This window comes from Podarcis muralis, chromosome 12, assembly GCF_964188315.1.
Source record: "Podarcis muralis chromosome 12, rPodMur119.hap1.1, whole genome shotgun sequence".
NCBI classification, from domain to species: Eukaryota; Metazoa; Chordata; class Lepidosauria; order Squamata; family Lacertidae; genus Podarcis; species Podarcis muralis.
In genome coordinates, this window is record NC_135666.1 from 32,930,034 (window position 1) to 32,952,543 (window position 22,510).

General features: G+C 38.8%; 1 protein-coding gene across 2 annotated transcripts in view; it reads right to left on the reverse strand.

Moving 5' to 3' along the window:
- The window catches only part of AGMO (alkylglycerol monooxygenase), a 117,967-nt gene that overhangs the window by 61,046 nt on the left and 34,411 nt on the right, over nucleotides 1-22,510 (reverse strand). For both annotated transcript variants that reach the window (XM_077936983.1, XM_028750977.2), the window contains exons 4-9: nucleotides 11,211-11,314; nucleotides 9,049-9,144; nucleotides 1,900-1,966; nucleotides 980-1,045; nucleotides 820-899; nucleotides 439-573 (exon numbers count right to left, since the gene is read on the reverse strand). In XM_077936983.1, coding sequence (XP_077793109.1) covers nucleotides 439-573; nucleotides 820-899; nucleotides 980-1,045; nucleotides 1,900-1,966; nucleotides 9,049-9,144; nucleotides 11,211-11,314 — 548 coding nt within the window. The remainder of the gene's footprint in view (nucleotides 1-438; nucleotides 574-819; nucleotides 900-979; nucleotides 1,046-1,899; nucleotides 1,967-9,048; nucleotides 9,145-11,210; nucleotides 11,315-22,510) is intronic.

Consider the following 22,510-nt stretch of genomic DNA (forward strand, 5'->3'; position numbering starts at 1 on the left):
AAGATCAGAATCACTTGTGTAATCAAGTGCTTAGAAAGAGATTGTACACAAGGGGTTGAAGGAGCTTTTAGTAAGGCTGAAAGGGCTTTGCGCTTTGTTGATGGACTAAACTGTTGGGCTGCTGCTCGAACCAAAAGCAGGGACCTAAAACTGAAGAGCTTCCAGGAGCACAGTTGAAAGTTCCTAGGAGCTGACTAAGGTCTTGCCTTGAGCATGAGGTGGTGCTAATCCTACCTGGGTGAAGTATGCCAAAATGGGAGATCCATTTTTTTATTTTTCACTCAGTTGGGTTTAAGGAGTGTCCCTGTGTAAGTTTGCTCAGGATCCTGCTTCTATCCCACAAATATGTGGCTTGCTTTTAGGTAAGCATGCAGAAGACTGAACCCTTATGAAAACATAATTTACAGAACCAAGAAGTGAAATCCATGCTATACTTACCTCTGGGATGTCCTCCATAAGACCAAGTCTTGGCTTGCCTGGCCCCCATCCTGGGCCCTTGAACAGGACAGAAAGCTTATTGCAGAATCCAGGAGTATTCCAAAATGTTTTCCATATATAAATACAATGATGGAACTGTAATGGTAGAATAATCAGTGTGACATTTCTATGCAGGGGCACTTTCTTCTGTTAATGAGAATACTTGAAGCTTAACATTCCCCACCCTGCTAGAGGCTGACGAAAACTAGTTTATTGTCATGTCAATGAACCAAAAACAATCAAATAAAAGCAAAGGAGTAATAGGAAACACACTGAATTCAACCCATGAAATCAAATGTAATATTAAAGCATACAAGCAGGTTAGAAAAACAGATGGACTACCTGAATCTTGAGAAGTTCGAAGCTGTTAATTGGATGTGTTAGGCCATATACAACTTTATCATTTTCTGCAGCAAATGTCCCTGCAGGGAAGGGAAAAAAGCTGAGAATAAAATCACCGCTTGCAAAGCTAATGTTAAGAAAAATAATTAACTACACTTACCAAAAATCCTGTCCCAAATAATCAGTGTGCCACCATAGTTCTTATCAATGCAGTATGGATTTCTTCCTATTTGGGGGGAAATGTTGCAACCAACTTTGTCAATGCCTTTGAAGAATACATTGTGTTTTATCAATTTTTTTTCTTTAAATAAGCTTCTAGGAATACATTTCCCCATAAACAAATTATAACACAGCCATGATTCTGAGCATTTCTTTAAAACCTCTTGCATCCTTTCCCTTCTAATAACATTTCTCTGGGTTATATACTGCAAGCTGCTTAAGGCATTTTTCAAACATGCTTACAAAAATAATAGAAATACATTTGGAGTTACTTTTTGATACATTTTTGAAAAAACTGTTTAAGAGTAGTGCTGCACTGTAAAAAATTATTTAAGCTGTTTTGTAAGATTTATGGTGAGTTAAATAAGGGGCGAGATATTTCCTTTATTTTTCTTCAGTCTTTGAAGCAGGAAATGTTTTGGAATGTAACAAAATGGCTATTCACATACCATTTAATAAAATGGAGTGGCTTTCTGAAATGCCTTTATATATTATTAATCAAATATTAAACGTTCAAGATACAACTCAACATCACAAAATATGGTGTTACGATAACACTGACATTGTCACATGCGGTTAGGGCTGAGGAACAAGAGAAGAATTTGAGTACAAGCTTGTTGATATATTTATGGCAGAAGTTAATGGGGCACAAACATCTAAGTAATATCAAGGATAACTCTGACTTCCTGTGTGAGATGTAAAAATACAAGCGGGGGCGGGAATCTAAAATGTTCTAGAACTGCTATTAAGACAGTAATAGAAAAATTCTCATTTACAACTGCTCCTGCCATTCCATTCCTTCATATAAAACAACATTTTTAAAAATAATGCAAACATGAACACAGAACTAATATTGCCTACCATGATGTACTCTGTGATGACTAGGTGTGTTGAGAATAAACTCCAAAGGGCCAAGATTCTTAATAACCTTGGAAAAAACAATGATCTTGTTAACAAAAAGAAAAACAGTAGACAATGCCACAGGAGAAATTCAGAGCAGAGGGATAATTTGGATGTCAATGGCCATCTTGAACAAAATATTCATAAGAGAAGATGAGAAAGCTACTATGATGTGTAAGATTCACTGAGGACAACCTTTATTCACACAAGTCAGGGTTTTGCCATATTATTGAAATTTTATCTTACATTTTTATCCCATTCTATTCTCCAGAGAGCGAAGGACAACGTATGTGTGACCCAAACCATTTTAACCACACAATGACCCTGTAAGGAAGGAGTGGGTAATTTTTTCACCAGGCTGCAGGCCACACATTCCCTTTAGGGCAACCTCCCAAGGGCCACTTGCCAGTGGTGGGCAAGGCAACAAATGTAAAGTTTGCCTTTGTACAGTAGATTAGTTTCTGTGCACATGCCTCACTATCCTCTGCCTAGACAAGAGGCTTATCAGAGTTCGATGACACATTCCAGCCATGCAGAAATATTTGTGGTATAAAGCAGAGCTGGAGAGGGGTGTGGCCAGGGGGCAGCTTTGAGGGCCAGGTAGAAAAGACTGGATGGCTGCATTTCGCATCTGAACAATAGATTCCCCATTCCTGCTGTATGGTAAACTAGGCTGAGGGATGGTAACTTGTCCAAGGTAATCCAGCAAGCTTCTTGGCTGAGTGAGAAGCTGCATCTCCCTGGCCCTAGGTCATTTCTTAACCACTGCAAGAGTCTCCACTGCTCTCACATTTTCAGTTGATGTTCAGTGTCAGACATGCTCACAAACCCAACACCCACCCACCCACCCACACACACACACACACAACATAGAAACAAAGGACTCCTTTGAAAACTATCACCTTGATAAAAGGAAATAATAAGAATGTGATCATTTCCATCATGAATGCAGCTTTTTATCTCAAAGATATACTTTAATGCAGCAGAAGAGATGTTTTATACATGGTTTTTTATTTTTCTCTAATTTGAAGAGGTGACCAGTAATTTCTAAATGCAATTTGCTCCATCAGTAAAGCAGCTATATAGTACAAATTGAAAGCAGTACAGACACTTGCTCATTTTTCCAGATGCATCTTAGTTGTGCACATATTATATATGTTGAATGAATAAGCTTATTTAGACAACAGATTAGTATAAAATGACTCCAAAAAGACTGACAATAGAATACAGACTATTATTTTTTATTCTAAACCAAAAAAAGCACAAGCATTCACATTTGAATTCCACAAAAACTGCCAGCAAATATCTCCAAGCCCCAAAAGGCCACCTAAGAGTAAGAAAAATGTTAATATTTCAGGTTAGCTCAACTTCCATCATTTGTCCAGTTCTACAGCTATAAACAAGGTAACATCTAGTTAGATTCACTGTACAGTCCCATAAAAGTCTACTCAGAATTAAGTCATATTGAATTCAACCAGGCATACTCTCAGGTAAGTGAGAACAAGATTGAAGCCATGATAAAATAATAGAGGCATTCCTTGATTCACAGTGGTTTCTCTAAAAGACCACACCTAACCTTCAACCGCTTAGTTTTGGTTTGTTTTTAAAATAAATATTGAAATAGTTTTGTAAAAATATATCATATTTGGGTTCCCAACATGAGGAGTACTATTAACCAAGTTATATGTTTTGGGTAAGCTTAGAAGTGGGCTAGAACGGCACATTTTGATCTAAGTAGATGTTTTTTAATGATTTTTTTCCATCCCTGCTAACATCACTGCTTGCAGTATTAATCCTTTGAAGAGGGTCATATTATGTTCTGGCCCTAATCCAGAGATTTTCATGCATAGCAGTGGCCTGCAGTTCATTGCCAACGAACAAAATTTTGATGCTGTCAGCCCTGACCACCTGCTGGAGGTGGTGGTGGTGGTTGGGAAAGCTGGAATCCATCCCACCCAAACAGGTGACTGATACTGTCAGAACTGAAAATGCTGAACATCTGTTTGGCAGTGCTCTCACATACCCTTGGGTGAAGGATATGCATCCTCTCCCCACAGCAGCACCATCTTGCATTTGCAAGGTAGTCTCCATAACAGACAGATGTGTTCAGATGTTTCTTCCCATTTACAAGTCACTTGTTGCTGCACTGGGACTATGGTGTGCACTGTATTCCTCTGGTATCCTCAATCCATAAAAAGGTAAAGGAAATGTAATACTAATCCTTTGACACTCAAATAGTAACAATGAGCTATTTATCAACTTTAAAACTTACAATTCCAAAAGCTACAAAAGTTCATCATAGAATCTTCAGTCATGAATACTCATGTAGTAACTACCAGTATTGCACTACATATACTGTATGTCAAGTCCAAGGCATTTATGTGTATACTTTATTTAAGTCATATTTTATAAAAAGACAAATGAAATCAATGTAAAATAAACTTGCTTCTTTGAAACAGCAAAGCTAGCTTTATGGGGATAGAAAAATTGCGGCATCTTTTGTGGCATGTTTGCTGTCTCAAAGTCATGTCAACACATGAGGAAATCTTTACTACTTTCTATCTGTAGACTTGAATACTGTTCTTGTTTAAATAATGATAATCAGTCATGACTTGAAATCTAAGGCAAATGTCACATTTTGTGGCCTAACTCCTCTAGTCACCACTGCAACGTGAATCCTTAGTTCTGCTGTTTTGCAAAATGTACACAGGTCACTTGAATAAAGATCCCGCTTCTTGGATTGTGGAGGAGAAGGTTTATCAATGAAGATCCAGAACAAATGGGGTACATCAGTTACAGTGAAGGTGTGAGAACCATGGCAGCACATCTCCTAGTTTCATCTTGATAGAATAATAGCTCTGATAGAATAACTCTAATAGTAGAGTTAGAAGGGACCCTGAGGGTCATCTTCTGGCGGTTCCCTCTCTGCGAGAAGCAAAGCTACAGGCAGAGGGCTTTCTCAGTAGTGGCGCCCACCCTGTGGAACGCCCTCCCATCAGATGTCAAAGAGATAAACAACTACTTGACATTTAGAAGACATTTGAAGGCAGCCCTGTTCAGGGAAGTTTTTAATGTGTGACATTTTAATGTATTTTTAATCTTTGTTGGAAGCTGCTCAAAGTGGCTGGGGAAACCCAGCCAGATGGGCGGGGTACAAATAAATTATCATTATCATCATCATCATCATCATCCAGCCCAGCCCCTTGCATTGCAGGAATCTCAACTAGATCATAAGTGACACATGGTCATCCAACATCTGCTAAAAAAACCTCTTGTTGGAGTCTGTTCCACCGTCAAACAGCTCTTACTGTAAGAAAGTTATTCCTGATGTTTAGGTGGAATCTCTTTTCTTGTAACTTGAAGCCAATGATTCGGATCCTAGCCTCTGGAGCAGGAGAAAACAAGCTTGCTCCATCCTCCATGTGATAAGTCCTTTAGATATCTGATGAAGGCTATCGCATTTCCTCTCAATTTCTTTACCAGGCTAAAGATACCCAATTCCCTCGTTTCTCATAAGGCTTGGTTTCCAGACCCTTTATCATCTGGGTCGCCCTTCTTCGCAATACGTTGAAGCTTGTCAATATCCCTCTTAAATTGTGGTGCCCAGAACATGGGTCAGATAAGAGGAGTTTATGTTGCACCTCTTATACTACCAACAGTATAACTTTACTGGGCCTGAATAATACACTGATGCCTCAACAGCCCACCTGCATATGGTAAAGAAGACCTGTGCTACTCTTGGCTGCATATGTAAAGTAGCTACGACGCTACCTGTGACTCATATTATTATCTAAACTTTGGTTCTTTATAATGCATCTGTAGCCTGCAATGTAACCAACAAGGGAATTGTTCAGGAACTTAACATATAAAAACAAATGAAAATGTCAGAAGGGGTTAGGGCCATGGTCTGCTGTATTTGGTTGAACTGAGCCAACTATTTTGTTCTCCCTTAATATTATAAACTACTACACCAAAGTCAAGGTGATTAAAAAAAACAACCCTTTGGAATATGAATCCATATTTGAGACCATCTGGCAAGGAAACATAAAAATAAAAGCATGATTTGCTTTTTCTACTAAAGTTGTTGTGTTAATTCAAGACAACCCACCCATGTATTTATACAGATGGGCATGGTGGCCATATCTGTCATGTGAATTCTCTACAGGGAAGCTGGGGAAAGGCAGAACCCCTAGGATATGCACTCGTCTGCCCGCCTTAGCACTTTGAATTTTTCGGCAAACCCTGATTTATTCATCGCCAACTGTTTTCCTATCTGATTAGGCAGTTTTCTACTCCAGTTAGCATGTAATATGGAGGTTTCCAAATTTCCACATTGAGAAGTGAAACAATAATATTTTTGGTTTCGAACTAAAACAAGCTAAAGGAATCAGGCCTGTAGGGATCATAGAGCAATTGGGGGGGGGGGGGGCTGAATTTCTGATATAACTGCACTATAGGAATGAAGAAGTGAAAGCCTAGCTTTAACGGACTGTCAAGCTTAGAAACTGTTTATATAATAAGTACAAGGGTTTCAAGAAATCTGTTTATAATAAATTATCTTGAAGGCAGAATGTTGTCACTCAATCCCCCCCCCCCCCACATTTCACCAATAATTTTCAGTTAAAGGTTCTACTTCCCATTGGACAAGCTCAAAGCTTTTCTTTAGACAGGTGATACATAACTAGATACGGATTTTAATTGAATAAAAAACAAACCTTTCAACATACTTGGTGGGGAAAGTGTGCAATTATAAAGAAACTGAATTAGAACTATTTTAAACTAATCAATGGCTTTTAGAAAGAAATAGGCATGTTTCATTAGCATTTCGAACCTAATTATATAAAGAACACATTCCTTCAGGATTATTTTATTCACAGTTTGTCACGGCCAAATTATTAAACCTGGCAGGGAGATTGTGGGTGGGTGGAGGAGTATTGTGATTGACAGGTCTAGCTTGTAATCATAGGGAAGGATTTTATCAGCATTCTCCAAACCCAGTGCTTTAGGGAATGGAGCAGCTTTGTGAAAGTGAAGCTTTTATATTTAAACTTAAGGAGGCTGCTAGAGTGAGGAGGGGAGAAGGTGCTGAGGGACAGCTCCATTGTGTTCAAAAGGTCAAGTTTACAATCCAAGGGAATTATTTCAACTAGAAAGTGAATTCCTTCATTTATTCACACACCCCCAATCAACTATTTACATGCATGGCAGTGGGCTGAAGTTCAATTAACAAAATTTTGATGCTTGAGCAATGACCACAAAAATTAGTTCAGACCACAATTCTAGGCTGTTCCATTAAGTGCCAAATTGGGGTCCGAAGCAAATATTATGTAGGTGTACACCCTCTATAAAGCATTATTTTATTATAGTCTATATTATTCTTTAAACATAAATGTATTGGTTTTTATTCTGCCCATGCCTGTGGAAGGCTCTATAATTAAAATTAAATTATATTAAAATGAATATTTCTGAACCAGGAATCTGTTATTCTGCTTTTGATGCATTTATAGAAGTTTCCCATGCCAAATCAAAACAACCTTTTGACAACTGATTGAAGAAGCACTAGCCATATGCATGCATGCATGATATTTGGATGTTGCTATGGAAGGCAAGCATGGACCTTCTACACCAAGTATTAGCTAGCAGGTGGCAGAATGTATGTACCTTGCCAAAAACCAGCAGCAGAAACCAAGTTGAAAGGTTCAGTTGAGCCTTATGCAATTCCCTCCTGCATCTCCCTCTTTTCAGTTGTTACAAAAGCGCGATCATGTTGTCTTTTTCAAATGACTATCAATAAACAGTTTCCCTCAGCCTTTTAAGGGCCTGATTCAGCTCCTGGAGTATTGCATTTCAAAGCCCTCTTCTGTTTATTATATCAGTAATTTTGAGAGAAACAACTATACCATTTATTTTAGAAATTTAGGAGCATCATTTATCTAAGCTAAATATTTTCTTTGGGAGAATTTCATGCAGGGCAGCAACGCATGATTTAATGTTGCAATAGAGGTAGCCTTGAGATGAGAGAGGCATTTTGTAATGGAAGAACACTTAATTAAATATAATGTAGAATTCACATCTGTCAGACAGCAACATCTGAACAAAATTACATTTAGTTCTGTCACAATAACACCTGGGCCCTTTTCTTTATAAAAAGCAGGACTGCTTTATTTGTCCTAACAGCCCATTGTGATTTTGGTATTTTATTATAACTAGCAGACCAGTGTAGTATAACCTTCAGATTTATAATATTTTAAAAGCTGAGGCTATATTATATATAAAAGGCCAAGTGTAACTGCACAGCAAGTAAGCCAAACAATATGCACAGGAAACCTGAAAACAGGATGAGAAAGCATTTGCAGAACTATGTATGGCCTCCTCACAGCAATCTGTGAACTACGTAACTGAAAATAACTAAGCACCTTGTAATGTAATAAGCTACAGTTGTAGTAGAGGATAATTATTTATTCTAGGATTAATTTAAATATGGGGTGATGGCTATTCAAAATAGATTGTTGTATGCAGCAGAAAAATAATATGATCAGCACATAATCCTTGCATATTACTAAAACTTGAAACAAAGTTTACCTGAGAAATAGCATGATGACTAATTAGTTATCAACACAGAAGACTAACAAATATGTGCTCAAATGCACACAATGTTCACACGAAACTTTCATGAGCAGCTAATCATTAGGACAATGGAGGCCAACACCAAAATTTGGTCATGATTTTAATTGTTAAATGATCTGATGATCATTGAAAATATTTTCATTGATATGTCTTTCTCAGATATAAAGTCTATCTGTGCTGCAGCAATTAAAATAAGAAGTGTAAAAATATAGTACTAAAATAGTACTTTGTTTTGATATTCTGGAGTTAAAATATTTTAAACTAATTGGGACCAAATGGCCTGTGTGTGTGTGTGTGTGTGTGTGTGTGTGTGTGAGAGAGAGAGAGAGAGAGAGAGAGAGAGAAAGGAATAAAAAGGAGCATATGTTTCTCTTTAAAGAAATCAGAAAAATACTTCTGTTACACAATAAATCAGCTACTAGTAGATTTCCAAGACACAGTTCCAGACTAAGAGCTTAGGCATTGCTAAAGATCCTAAATTACCTCTGTATGTATCCAGAACTGGTAAAGGAGATTAAACTGGAGATGAACAGCACACACTGAGGGAGGAATAAAGAGAGCCATGGGCAAGTAGAATATCTGAAAATTAAGGAAGACAAGTTAACAAATGGATCTACCAAATTATAATAGACATAATTTTATTCATTTAATAAAAGAAGTATGGGAAACTCCACATTCAAGACATGCCTGAGATGTCAAAGATAGAAGAAGCCATCAAAGAGAAAATGTACCCATTGCAATTCCCTTGGTTGCTATTCTGGTTATTAGATACATACCATCATACTCTGAAATATGCTTTCTTGAAACTTAGTATGGATAAAGATGTGCTATAACTAAAATGGTTGCCACGTTTCATTATTTTAAATTGCTTAACTCAATTGTTCCCTTCATTGCTGTTCTGCCATGGAACTGCTAACCAGCCAAAACTCTAAGGATGAATTCCTAGTGGATTGGAAATGTCCACAACATTTTTCCAGCTATTCATGTGTCTCCACTCAATTAATGTCATCAGGTAAAAATTTGAAAAGTTCAATGACAGAAAAGTCAGCAGTTGCGTTTGTATCCAACCAAGTCTTATTTCACTGCACTTGTAACAGAAAGAGGTTCTAAGTAAAGAATTTAGGAAGGTATTCTAGTGAGATGCAAAATGCTTAAATCACAGCACATTGCTTTTTTCCAAAAGCATGAGAAAGGCTGTGGCCATTCTAATTAGTTTCCATTTTGGCATGGCCAAATTTATCCAAAACAAGAACCACTGTCACATTTCAACTGGATCCATTTGAACATGGCAGGCTACCCATCACTGGAGACCACAAACATTTGCTATGAAACAGAAGCCAGAGATCTCCTATTAGTTAACTATTATTTTGTAAAATCTTCTAATGTCATTCTTCATTAGTTTGATTGCAAGTCTCACAAATAGTCAGCAGTGCTGTTACATACTATTTGCTTATATATAGTGACCACAAAAACAGTTAATTCTATTTTTTATAAATCTAAACGGCAGAATTTTCAAAGTAAGTAGTAAATCATGTTAAATAGTTAAGAGAAATTATGCACCCTGATGTACGACAAAGAAATGAAACTCAGGTTGCAATTCTTTGCAGCCTGGGAATTCTATATGGGAATAAATTCATCTGAACTTAGTGGGAAATTACATCAAAGTGAACACACATAGGATCAGGGTCCATATATCTTTAAACCTCAGAGAGGATAAAAAAAACCCCACACCTCAATTTACTGTTTTCTGAGCCATTTTACACGGGCAACCCCAACATGAGAAGCTCAAAGCCAGGTGAGGAGAACAGACGTTTGCGTCCACAATCACTTCACACTTTTTCAAATGCATTCTGCATACTGTGACATCACAGCAAAGATCCTTTCACTGCACATGGTCAGCGACAACCATAAATATTGGCTGGTGATCAAGGCTAGTCAGGTTTTGGGGCCATGTATTAGTACCTTTTTAGTTACATTTTAAAAGTAAAGTTCACTTCCTTAATTTAAGTGACTTACAGTGTGTGAATTGGCAGCACCAAGCACCTGAACGGTGTAGCAACTACAGTCCCTAATCCAGTGCGAGGACTCACATGCACAGCCCGGACTATTTGTCATGGGCATCCACTCATGCTATTAACACAGAAGCACAACACACTATAAATGTCCCAACCAACCAAAGGAACTTTAGAGCAAAGGAACTTAAGAGCAAAGCCTCCTTCCTACATGTAGATATCACTTCCTAGATTGGGGTGAAATATAAGAATTTTGCTTGCCTGTCAAGGTAGTTTTGTGACATTTTATTTAGAACACACACACAATATATATATAGGCTCTCAATGTGATTTAAAACAATTCTCTTTATATACAAATCAATTAATTCATTGTTAATTCAAAATTTTTAATTTTAGTTAATAGAAATGTTACAATTGCACTTAAGTATCAAATTCATTTTATTTACTTATGTCAAATATATTAATCTTTAAGATATAGAGAAAGTAGAATCCACATGGGAGTTTAATGTAAATAAAGCATTTTACTAATTACTTTTTGAAAAAAGCTTAAATCATAGATTTGATATCCCTAAAGTTGATGACTGACACACATGTTTAGCCATTATTTTATTTCACAACTTTTATGCAACATACCCAAGATGCATACTTCTGCAGGACGGATTGCCTTAATGCTGTGAATAAATTATAGTCCTCAGAACTGTGATGAGCTTGGTGTCCTGCCCACAATAAATTAATCTCTGAAAAGACAAATAATTCATGTGAGCCCTGGAATAGAGAACAAAGCAGTTTGTTCCTATAATCAAGTAACTATCACAATTAATAAAAATTAGCATGTGATACACATATTGCAGAAATTATAATGATAGTGATTAATTAAATTTACCAGTATATCCCACCCTTCTTCTCAAAGGAGCCAAGAGCAGTAAACAAAGGACATTGTATGGAAGTGACCTCCTGAGAAGGTGGTATCTGCAGGGGGTGCTCACCTGCAGAGGACAGTGATTGATTGGATATGTAAGATGTGAGATCATTTTTTTCAGTTATCATAGTCCATAGGTGCAAACTCCATGGAGCTGAGGACACCTCCCTCCCACCCCCCAGATTATGTGGGAACAGAGCTAAGCTGCTCCCAATCTTGAGGGGGTGGGCCTTATAAGGCCTCCCCACAGTGGCAGCGAGCCTTGCAGCCTCCTCCCGATGCACATGATGTCACATGTGTGTCGCAAATGTAATGTCACATGCAAACAATGAGCCCCCCCAATGTTGGGAGGAACTCGGTGTCTCTGTCCTGGTCCCATTTTATACATCAAAATCAGCTAATTCCAGAATCTCTTTAGACATTCTCTCAGGATCATAGGATATCTACAACTAGGAAAATTATTGAGGCTACAATCCTATGCATTGAACACCCATTGAATAAAGCAATATTTACTTTTGAGGAAATGCTCATATAATTGCAATCAAAAAATATAATTGCAAAGAAACAATCACCCTGCCCAAGTGCCTTGATAATTCAAATGACCTATGTAGGAACGGCTCACAATTAAGTGGCTCCTACATGATTGAGAGAATATCTAATGGACCCCTCAGTGGGGTTAATATAAGTGAGAAAAGTTACCTATTTAAAGAGCTGAAGTAATACATACAGAAATAAACTGTAAAGCGAGGAAATTGGGTTTTCAGGACATATTTTAAGAGAAATTGGAAGAGTGTGTGGGCAATTAGATATAATCTTTATCAGTAAAGATAAGCTAAATAAGAGTAAGCGTCTTATTATGTAGTAATGCTTTATTATAATCTTTCATTCTCTATCGTTCCCTGAGCATAATATTGCTGTCTAGGGATATCATGAGAATTTTACACTTTTTGCATTATTATTATTATTATTATTATTATTATTATTATTATTATTTATATCCTGCCCATCTGGCTGGGTTTCCTCAGCCACTCTGGGAAGCTTCCAGCAGAATATAAAAACGTAATAAAATGTAAAACTTTAAAAACTTCCCAATACAGGACTGCCTTCAGATGTCTTCTAAAAGTTGTGTAGTTCTTTATCTCCTTGACATCTGATGGGAGGGCATTCCACAGGGAGGGCGCTACCACCAAGAAGGCCCTCTGCCTGGTTCCCTGTAACTTCACTTCTCACGGTGAGGGAACTTCCAGAAGAACCCTGGAGGTGGACCTTAGTGTCCGGGCTGAATGATGGGGGTTGTTCATTTTGTTTGGTTTATTTCCATTCTTAAGTGTGATGGTGAAGGAGGTCAGAAGCCCAGAGTTGATGATTATATGCCTGGTTGCTTGATCAAGGCCTCCATTCCTATAATTCTACTAAGGAGACAGGGAAGCAGGCAGCCACCAATCAGCAGCCATGCATATGCATACTGATTGTTTAGATGTCCCTTGCCTCACTATCAATAGCCAAAATATATCAGGACACTGTCTTCTTTAAAATAGTCTAGGTGGCCTGGTTGCTATGAATTTTAGATATCTATGTCTATTTTGAGACAGTTTTGAGAAGGAATTTGGCAAGAAGAACTGAAAAGACGAAGTCTTTCATGGCCATCAGATGTGTAGCCTGAGGTTCTGTGGAGTGTCTTGAACTCATCATAATGTGAAAGTGGGTGGTGGAGTCTAGTAGTTGTCTTGTTAAAGTTAAACAAATCTCAGGTCACCTGTGTTTCAAAGAATGAAGTTTACATAAATCTGCTGATAATGTGAAAGTTGACTGGATGGCAGCCAGATGAACTCTACTTAGTAACAATGGGAAGGTAAACTTTTGTTGAAACGATTAAGCAAGTTAGATTTGGCAAAAATTGGGATCTTGTTCACTATATAAGTATATGATTCTAAACATCAATGCTGTGGTATCTTCTACTGCCAAAAGTATATTAGGAGTGATGATTAACCCGTTAGACCAAATTTATCAAATCCAATATGTTAATGAATCTTCAGGTCATTCATTCCAAGACACCAGAGAAATTGCAAACTACTTGTAAGTTAGATATTAGCATATGACAGCCAACAAATTATGACCTGCTAATAATATAGGATGCAACTTAAATTATCCCAGACTGTATCCTGAGCTCCTCAAAATCCTCACATCAGCTATACTGAAAAACTATTATTTAACTGACCCATCAGGAAAATATCCCTAACATGCAACCTGAGAAATCGTTTTTGAAAATTCATCTTCTCTTGAAGCACTCAGTATCTTAAACAAATTCTTCAGGGAAATGAGTATCTTAATCCACCCTTCCTAATGAGTGCACTAGGGGATGAGTTATTCATGCAAACTACAATACTGTGCAATAATTTGTATTTGAAATACTTCCTAGGACCATGACAGAAGCTAAATGAGTGAACAAAAAAATATAAAAAGGGTGGAGGTTAAAGATCTGTCTCCTTAGTTGTTTTAAAAGCATATACTTCCTATCACAAACTGTGTGTAACACAAACCTTGACTCAATGAGATACAGCTGTACAAACACAGTACAGTAACTGGATCTTGCTTCTTTCCCTCAGTCATTGTGAAAAGTTCAAGTAAGAGAATCCATGATGATTTTTACATTGTACATTCATTTAACTTAAGGTTAAACGGTATTCAAAAAGAATTACTAGAAGTCCATTTTATTACTAGCAAGTATTCAATTAAAGAGTGAGAAACCAGTGAGAACAATGCCAAATCATGTTCTTCGTCTTAAATACATCAAACAGTCAGCTGTGGAAATGAGTGATTAAAAAAACATAGCCCAGAATTCTTGCACAGGTGGGACAGAACTATGTGCACACAGAACCTCTGATTGCTATTTTTACAGAAAAAGGTTCCTACTGCCTAAGAGGAAACCCATTGATCAATGAGAATAGTCATCAAAACTTCCACTCCTGCACCTTATAAACAGATTTCCACCTTATAAACAGATAGTTATTGTTTGATTATTTGATTAAAATATATACCAAGGTGGACTTGTCTTTTAAAAGCTAATTTTAAAGACCTATTTCTGAGAGAAGAATTTGCAAAAGCAACCAATAAAGGCCAGTATAACTTCCTTGAGTTTAGAAAGTAACTGTAATACAAGCTCTTATTTTAAGATGAACAGTTTAATTACATTGGGAGCAGATGTGGTTTCATGGAAAATACTAGTACTGTATATTGTTGTCTATACATATATATTAGATCTATTTCCATTTTGAAATATATGCCAAGTGTCGAGTTGTAAATGTAGACAGAAACACTAATGGTTTCTAAGGACTATAGACCGTGTCCTATTTGAAAAATGAAAAAAAAAAAATCCACTGGTCTCTTACTGGCAGGATAAATACTGATGTTAATCAAATATATTGACAATGTGTGCTAAACCAAAATTTCACTCTGCTCTGTATTTGCAATGTAGAATTCCTTTCTAAAAAGAAAGAGTTAAGATTAAGTAATGAATGAAGAGCAATGATCACGCCTGGAAGAACTGGAACAGACACACTCACTGCTGGTCAGCCCTGAACACAGGTGGCAGCCTGTTTTATCTATTACTACAAAATATACAGCTGTAGCCAACACATTGTAAAATACAAAAGGTGTCTCTACAAGGATGGAAAGCACACCAGTGTCAATCAACTAACATAACTTATTCTCCCCATGATCAAAAACAAAAATAAAAACGTTGAATCTAGGGAAGGGGAATTTAAGCAAACTAAAAACACACTTTTTTCCCCAGCAAGACAAAGGAAATAGCTACACGGCTGCAAACTACAATATAATTTCATTAACATTTCCATTCTACTATTTTCAACTTAAAGTTGTCCACAATTACAAATGTTACACATGGTTAAAGACTCAATTTCAAATACCTTTTTTCCATAATAGTTTTCCTTTAACAAATGAACTAAAAAGTCACATGCAGACTCCAGATACACTAGCCGCATAAATCTCTTCTCTTCTCTTCTCCTCTCTTCTCTTCTCTCTCCCCCCTTAATAATGGTCAGCCAGTCATTGAAAATTAAATTACTGGCATGCACCAGAGCCTAAATAACTTGGAACCAGCATATTTAAAGGGCTGCCTTCTCCTACAAAAACCTGCCCGAACTCCAAGATCTGCTACTAGAGCACTTCTCTGGGTGTCCCAACTTTCAGAGATGAGAGCGGCACTAGGTTTGAAGGAGTCTTTGGTGTACTACCCTGAAGAGTCCCCCATTCCATTGCTTGTATTAAAATGTTGCTAAGCATGTCACTTTTGAGATGTAGTATCAGAAATCAACTGATACATTCTTAAATAAAAAGAAACCAAGTAACTTTAAATTTCTTGTTTTTCATTTCTGCTCCTTCAGTATCCAGTGTGTTAATATTTTTATCCAGCCCTCAAATCAACGGAAACAAGTAGCCAGAAGTCAACCCCAGAGGGTAACTTGAACCAGAACACACCAAAGTTGTTCCTCCTTTTTTGTTGCAATAAAAGAAAAATTTTATGGGAGAGCTTGCCAAGATATCCCACTTGCCAGCTTTTGTGTTAAGGACTGCTAGAGATAAGGCACTTGGTAGGTTCAGGTAGGAGGCTGGCGGTAGGAAAGGATAAGGGTTGAAATACAATGTGATCCAATGCCAATTGTTGGCTTCTCCCCATATCCTCAGTTTAAGGTCTGGAGCTGCACATAAATGTATCATATTGACATAGCTTGCCCTTAAATGCTTTTAACACATCTGCATAATGTTAAAGGAAAAATGTATCAATATATGAACCATTTTAGTGAAAATTGGCAATTTACTGATTTTTCTTTCTCTAATTTGATTTTTCCATTCATTCTCATTCCCATCACTCAAAAATTAAAAACCTTGTGTGGTCTGAAAATGATTCAGTGAGTGGGCTAACTTAGGATCAAATAGAAAAATCAGGGAATATGTTCCCAGGATATACATGCCAAGAACTATAGCGAGCTAGTGCAAAACCTGCCTCAAAGATATGTACGTGTGCCAGAAACCCCTGCCTGATCTTCTGCCATACCATCTGAATAGCAAAGCAATCACTCCCACAGAGAAGATCCACAAGCATTCTAGAAATTCAAAACAAAAACCATTGATCTGAGGCAATGTGGGAAGAAATCTCCAAAGCAAAAAGTAGTACAGACCTCGTCCAGGAAAAATAGAGACAGCCAAGCCCTCCTGCAGTAAAATCTCAAGGTATCTTGTACACAGCCTATGTTAAGAGGGTGTAATCCATATTGATTTTGCCCTTCAAGTCTACAACAGCTTTATTTTTTAAGTAATACATATTCATGTGTCAGAGACTGCCTCCCGGTCTCAGCTCACAGAAGACCAACGCTAGCCATTAGAACTGTACAGAAGTCTTTATTGGCATTTAGTTTCCATTTTCAAACACTAGCGTGCGTCTCTACGTCTAAACCCTAGACCAGCGAAGCCTCGTCTGAGTCTCCGCCCCCTGTACACCAGCTTAAGACTCTAGCCTTACTCCACCTTCTACGTTTCTCCTTCCTCCTCTGGGTCCTACTACCCCCCTGGGTGCCTTCCTTCCTGGATGCCTCGGAAGCGGACCCTTCGGACTCCTCCCCTTCTCTCCGGCGGGCTTTGGGACCCGGCTCTCTCTCCGGACTGCCCATTGCGCCCCCCTCTTGTACATTTGAACTTGGCGCGCGCGCGCTGCCCCTGACCTTCCTTTTGACCGTTACCTCGCTCTCTGATGCAGGCGTGGCTAACCCTGACTCATGTCCTTCCGCTGACGGAAGGCTGCCTGCTGCCGATGTTTGGGACTCCTCCCCCTTACTGCTCTCCGGTGGGGAAGCTGGTCCCGATTTCCAGCTGCTGCTCTCTGAGTCCCCTCTGGCCCCTCCTTCCTGGGGTGTTCCCTCTGGCAACCCCCTGGCTCTGACCACTGGGGCCCCTTTCTGTGAATCCTCTGATTCACTGGAGAGACTTAGAGACCTCGGATGGCTACCCTCGCTGACTTCTCCCTCAGATTCCTCCCCCTCGGTCTCTACTTCCTCCCTCTCCTGTCCCTCTGCTCCTGAACCCCTGACATCATGCTTTTTAAGGTGAAACATGTCCAAAAAGCCACATTATTTCAATAGGATTTTGATTTGTTTGTATTAGTTAGTAAGCATCATATTGAAGCTTGGGGAGTGGGATATTAGTGATGGGTGAGCTTGACTAGATATCACCATAGACAAATTTGGAAATGAAAAAAATTCTTTTTTGCACAATTGGAAATAACTCACTTCCTTTTCCTATCCACCGTAAGGCTCTAAAAAGCACCCCTCTAGCAAAGTCAAGACTGTGACGAAGACAGAAGTGCTCAAGAGAGCTTTTCCCACGCACTTCATTGACCAACTGTAACACAACAGCCCTGCAGTGCTGCCAGCGGGCCTTAATCTCCAGCAGTTACTGACACCACCCTCCCAATTACACTTTCAGCCCCAGATGGAAGGGGACCTGGGATGCACTAAAACAGTGCCCTAGCAGTCAGATCAACTAGCACCTTTGTGGTTCACTTGGAGTGTAGTGGAAGCATTCACTCTCTCCGAGTCCCTCCCAGACCTCAGAAGAGTGTGGTTGTAATTCCAATCCAAAATTCCCAGTAGCATGAATGCCAAGTGTTTAGGCATGTAGGGATCCAAAAATTCTGAGACTGGCAACCATATACACAGCCAAATTAAGAAACTTTTTTAGAGGGGAAGCAGAAGGTCAAAACATAATATAAAATAAACCTGAGCACTGTGGCTCTAAAACTGAACTTGCTTATTCACTACACTCGTTGTTCAAGTTTACTCACAAAGAATCACCAAGGCTGGCCAGCTTCATAGAAGATTCCAGCTTGGAACTCTGGTTCTCTAAAGGGACCTGGATACCCTGATGTTGGGAGGTACATTCCCCTCTCATTGGGTGGGGAACCTTGCCTCGTTCTCCTCATGTTCTTTAGGTAGGCATTTTAAGTACCCATTTTGCATATGAAGAGCCTTGGCAGGAGACATCTGACATCTTGACTTAGAGAAATGGTGGGCAGCTCAGACCTTTCTTCACAAAGATTTCATCCACCGCTTTACTAGGTGATTACCTTTCATAGCTACCCCTGTGAAAACTGGGCTTGGGAGCAAAAGCCAACCTATGTTTGGGAACCCTCTTTTACCATGCGTCTTCCATGGGCTAGTGTTCCTAGTGACAGTTCTTTAGCACTGGTAAGTCAGAAAGCCTTCTCTTATTTGGCATTTAATAAAAACGAGCGAAGAATTTCAGGACTTCTAATGATCTCCTCTTCTTTGAGACAAACATCACCAAAGCCACTAAAATTTCCTGAAGAATTTTGGTAGCATCTCTCGCCTGTCTGTCCATCCATCTTCACAAACATCAATTCTTCTATCGCACTCCAACATTTTGTTTTATAATACTGAAGCATGGAGCAATTGAGAAGTAGGAAGACAGGAAGCTGCTTATAGTGAGTCAGACTACTGGTGCCTCTAACTCAGTACTATCCATATTGACGGGCAGTGGCTCTCCAGGGTTTCAGACTGGGGGGGGGGGTCTCTGCCAGCCCTATTTGGAGATAATGGGGGTTGAAACCAGGACCTCCTTCATGCAAAGGCGATGTCCTGCCACTGAGTTACAGCCCCATCCCTTGGAAAGGGGGCAGGCAGGCAGGTTTGTGCAGTGACAGAGCACAGGGAGCCACGTAGCCTTCCTTTCCTTGCTCCTTTCTTGCTCAACCTAGGAGCACACCATGCCAACCCAGGTGGCATCTAGGAAAGGGTAATAAGAAAGGTGGCTTTGTACAGTGCATGATGACATCTTCCTACTCTTGACCCAAGTTCAACACATTAGCCCTAGCATGCACAAGGAAAGATGAAACACACTCTTGGAGCAGAAGGAACAGGACAAGGAGAATTCCAAATCCCAGCCAGCCAATTCTGAGCCAAAAGGACCAATGGTCCCACTCAATATGCAGCTGCTTCTTATGTCCCTGAATTGAAGTGGAGAAGAACAGAGACAAGGCAGAAAAAGGGTCCCTCCCACACAAATGTCCCTAACCTACACATGTATTTTAAAAAGATCACAAGCCCTTAAAATTAAAAACACATAACCAGACAACAACTGATGAAGGAATCTGTTTTAATTTCCTATGGGTGAACAACTGCAGGCAAAGCATGCAGCTTCTCCCTTCTGGGAGAAGCCACTTCAAAACAGGTTACTCACATGCTGAGAAGAACATTGTTCCCATTGCTGGACAAAACTGAATGAAACCAAACTAAACAAACAGGAGACAAGCTTCCCTGCAACACCTCAAACCCTTACTAAGAGTTTAAAGTAGCAGCCTCAGATGCTATGAAATCAGAAGCCCATGTAGACACAATAGCACTCTGATGCTACTTTTGCAGCTGGGCTGCTGCTCCTCTACTAGTCCAAGAATACATTTCCATAGACTAATATCAACAGCAAAGCCAACATTTAAAGAAATCAAAGCATTTTTTACATTGTGGAGTGCATACATTTATAACTCAAGTTGCGTTAATAAAAATCTGAAATGTCACTGGGAGAATATATTTCGTTCTGAAAGGATCTGAAGAGGAAACAACTGGAATGAGAATGAAAGGGAGAAGATAATTCTCCTTTTGTTCTTTTTTTTTTGTAAAGGGTTCTTATTTTCCTGTGTTCTGGGCTGTCTCTATAAAGATTGATGTTTGGTGTCACTGCTAGGAAGTGCAAACTGTTCAGCTTCATTGCAAACTATGTCCTCATCCTCCTGCTCTGCTGGATACCACATACTTTGGCAGCTGATATTCAGATGGGAAACACTTTTAATGGCAAGAATGGTTGCCAGTGAAACCTTTTCCCACAATGTCCAAAATTCTGAATGTGCATACATTAAAGGGGAACATTAAAGTTCGAGTACGCCAAGAGTAAACAAATTAAATAAATAAAAATGCAGATATTAACTAAGGTATGTTGATATTATTTCTACAAACTCAAAAAGAGAATCAAAATAAAAGACAATTGGTCAACCATATACTTAATAAGAAGTTTTGGTCAGGATCTAGAAAACCATCTGACCTAGTTTTACATCCCAACTGGCAGCGTTCAAAACTCCCATCGTTCTAGATGCATTTTGCGACAGGGAATTTCATTAATGTGAGCAGTTTCTGAGCCCTGGGCGCAGTACTGAGACTAAGATTTCAGATTAAAACTGCCACTGCTGGAAGAAAAGGAGGAGCTTTTTCTGCCTCCCCACTTCTAGCCACTCCCTGAAGACTGGAGAAGGGACCCTCATAAGAATATTAGTGGGGTGGGCAGGGGAAGTATGGCTTTGTTTTTTGCATTCTTCAGATGAGGACTAGACTATGTGAAAAATGAACATAAGATTTTAGCTGCAGTTCATTCATTTCCAGTTTTGTATTTTTGTTCTAATAATTGTGCCTAGACACTCCATTGCAGCACCCATAACCTAGGTTTGAGGTGCCATTTAATTTCTAGCTTTCATATCTCAGTTTCTAACACCACCATCTGGGTTCCCATATCTACTTTGAACATCATCCCCACATATCATGGGGAAAGTGGCTTTAAAAAGTCGTTTGCAATTAGGGTCAAGGGCCCGCTGTTTGAAAGTCCCATTGCAAATACCTAAGCTGATGGACACACCTAATGCAACTCTTCAAATCTTGGCTTGTGTGTTTAAAATTGTATGTGTTTAGTTTACATGTATTTTTAAAAGAAAGGCTATTTACATACCACTTTCTTTGCATAGAAATTTCACTTCAAGTGTATGTATGGATAGAAAAAAACAGACAAGCTTATTTTGTAGGAGATGCACCCCCCTCAATCCCCTGAATTTTAATATGGGGGTGGGGAAGGGAGAACTGCTTATGCTTTCCCCACAATTTAAGCCAAGGGAACTCATTGTGTTGAAGGAGATACTGTATTGCATGGGGGGGGGGGGGATGGCACATAGCAAACAACACAGTCTATTCTGAATATTCATAGTAATGATCTGAAAAACGAATATGAGATGGATAATTAAATCAAGGAGGTATCCAATTGAGGAAATGTTTTAGTAATTGGTGACTTCAGTCACGCTAACATAGACTGGGTATGTGTGCATTCCGGTCATGATGTGCCCTAGAACAGATGGTGACCTTGAACCTAATATCAAGTGGAACACAGGACCTGGTATTGGATGTAAATAATATTGAATTGATTAGTTCTATCATATTCAGTATATATGAAAACGAACAATTGCCAAGGAAGTCCGACAGTCACATTTGACTTCAAAAGAGAGAACTTCCCCCAAAATGAGGGTAAAAGGGAAGTTGATAGCGAAAGTAAAGAGTAACAAATCTCTCCAAAATGCTTGGGAGTTCCTCACAACCATAATGTGGAAAATTCAATGTCTCGAATGTGGAAAACACCACTGAGGCAAAGAGGATGCTAATATGATTAACAAGCAAAGACAATGAAGCTATTAGAGACAAGGAGGCTTCCTACAGAAAATGAAGAATAAACAAGAACACAAACTTTGGCAAAAGAAATGCCAAGACCATTGTCCACTACAACCAAGTATTCATTTGAATGCTTCCAGGGCAATTTGTTTGCTTGCTATGTCTTAGTTCTTGACTTATTGCAATACCAACTGAGCAATTTCTAATCTCCCAATCATATACCCTTTAAATCACACGCACATTTTTCTTAATTTGGTCTTCACACAAGCAGTAATATAGTAAAAAAAATAAAAACCAGAGAACAAAGATGGCTGAACTTTTCCGTGATTATTACAGAGTAGTAGTAAAAAAAAAAAAAAAAAATTGCAGTAAGGGTGGAATCCTAACCCAACTTACCTGGAAGTAAGCATCATTGATTTATATGGGACCTACTGCTGAGTAGACATGGTTAGCAAGGGATTTCTGGCTAACCTAGTAATGTACATAGGAGCATAGGAAGCTACCTT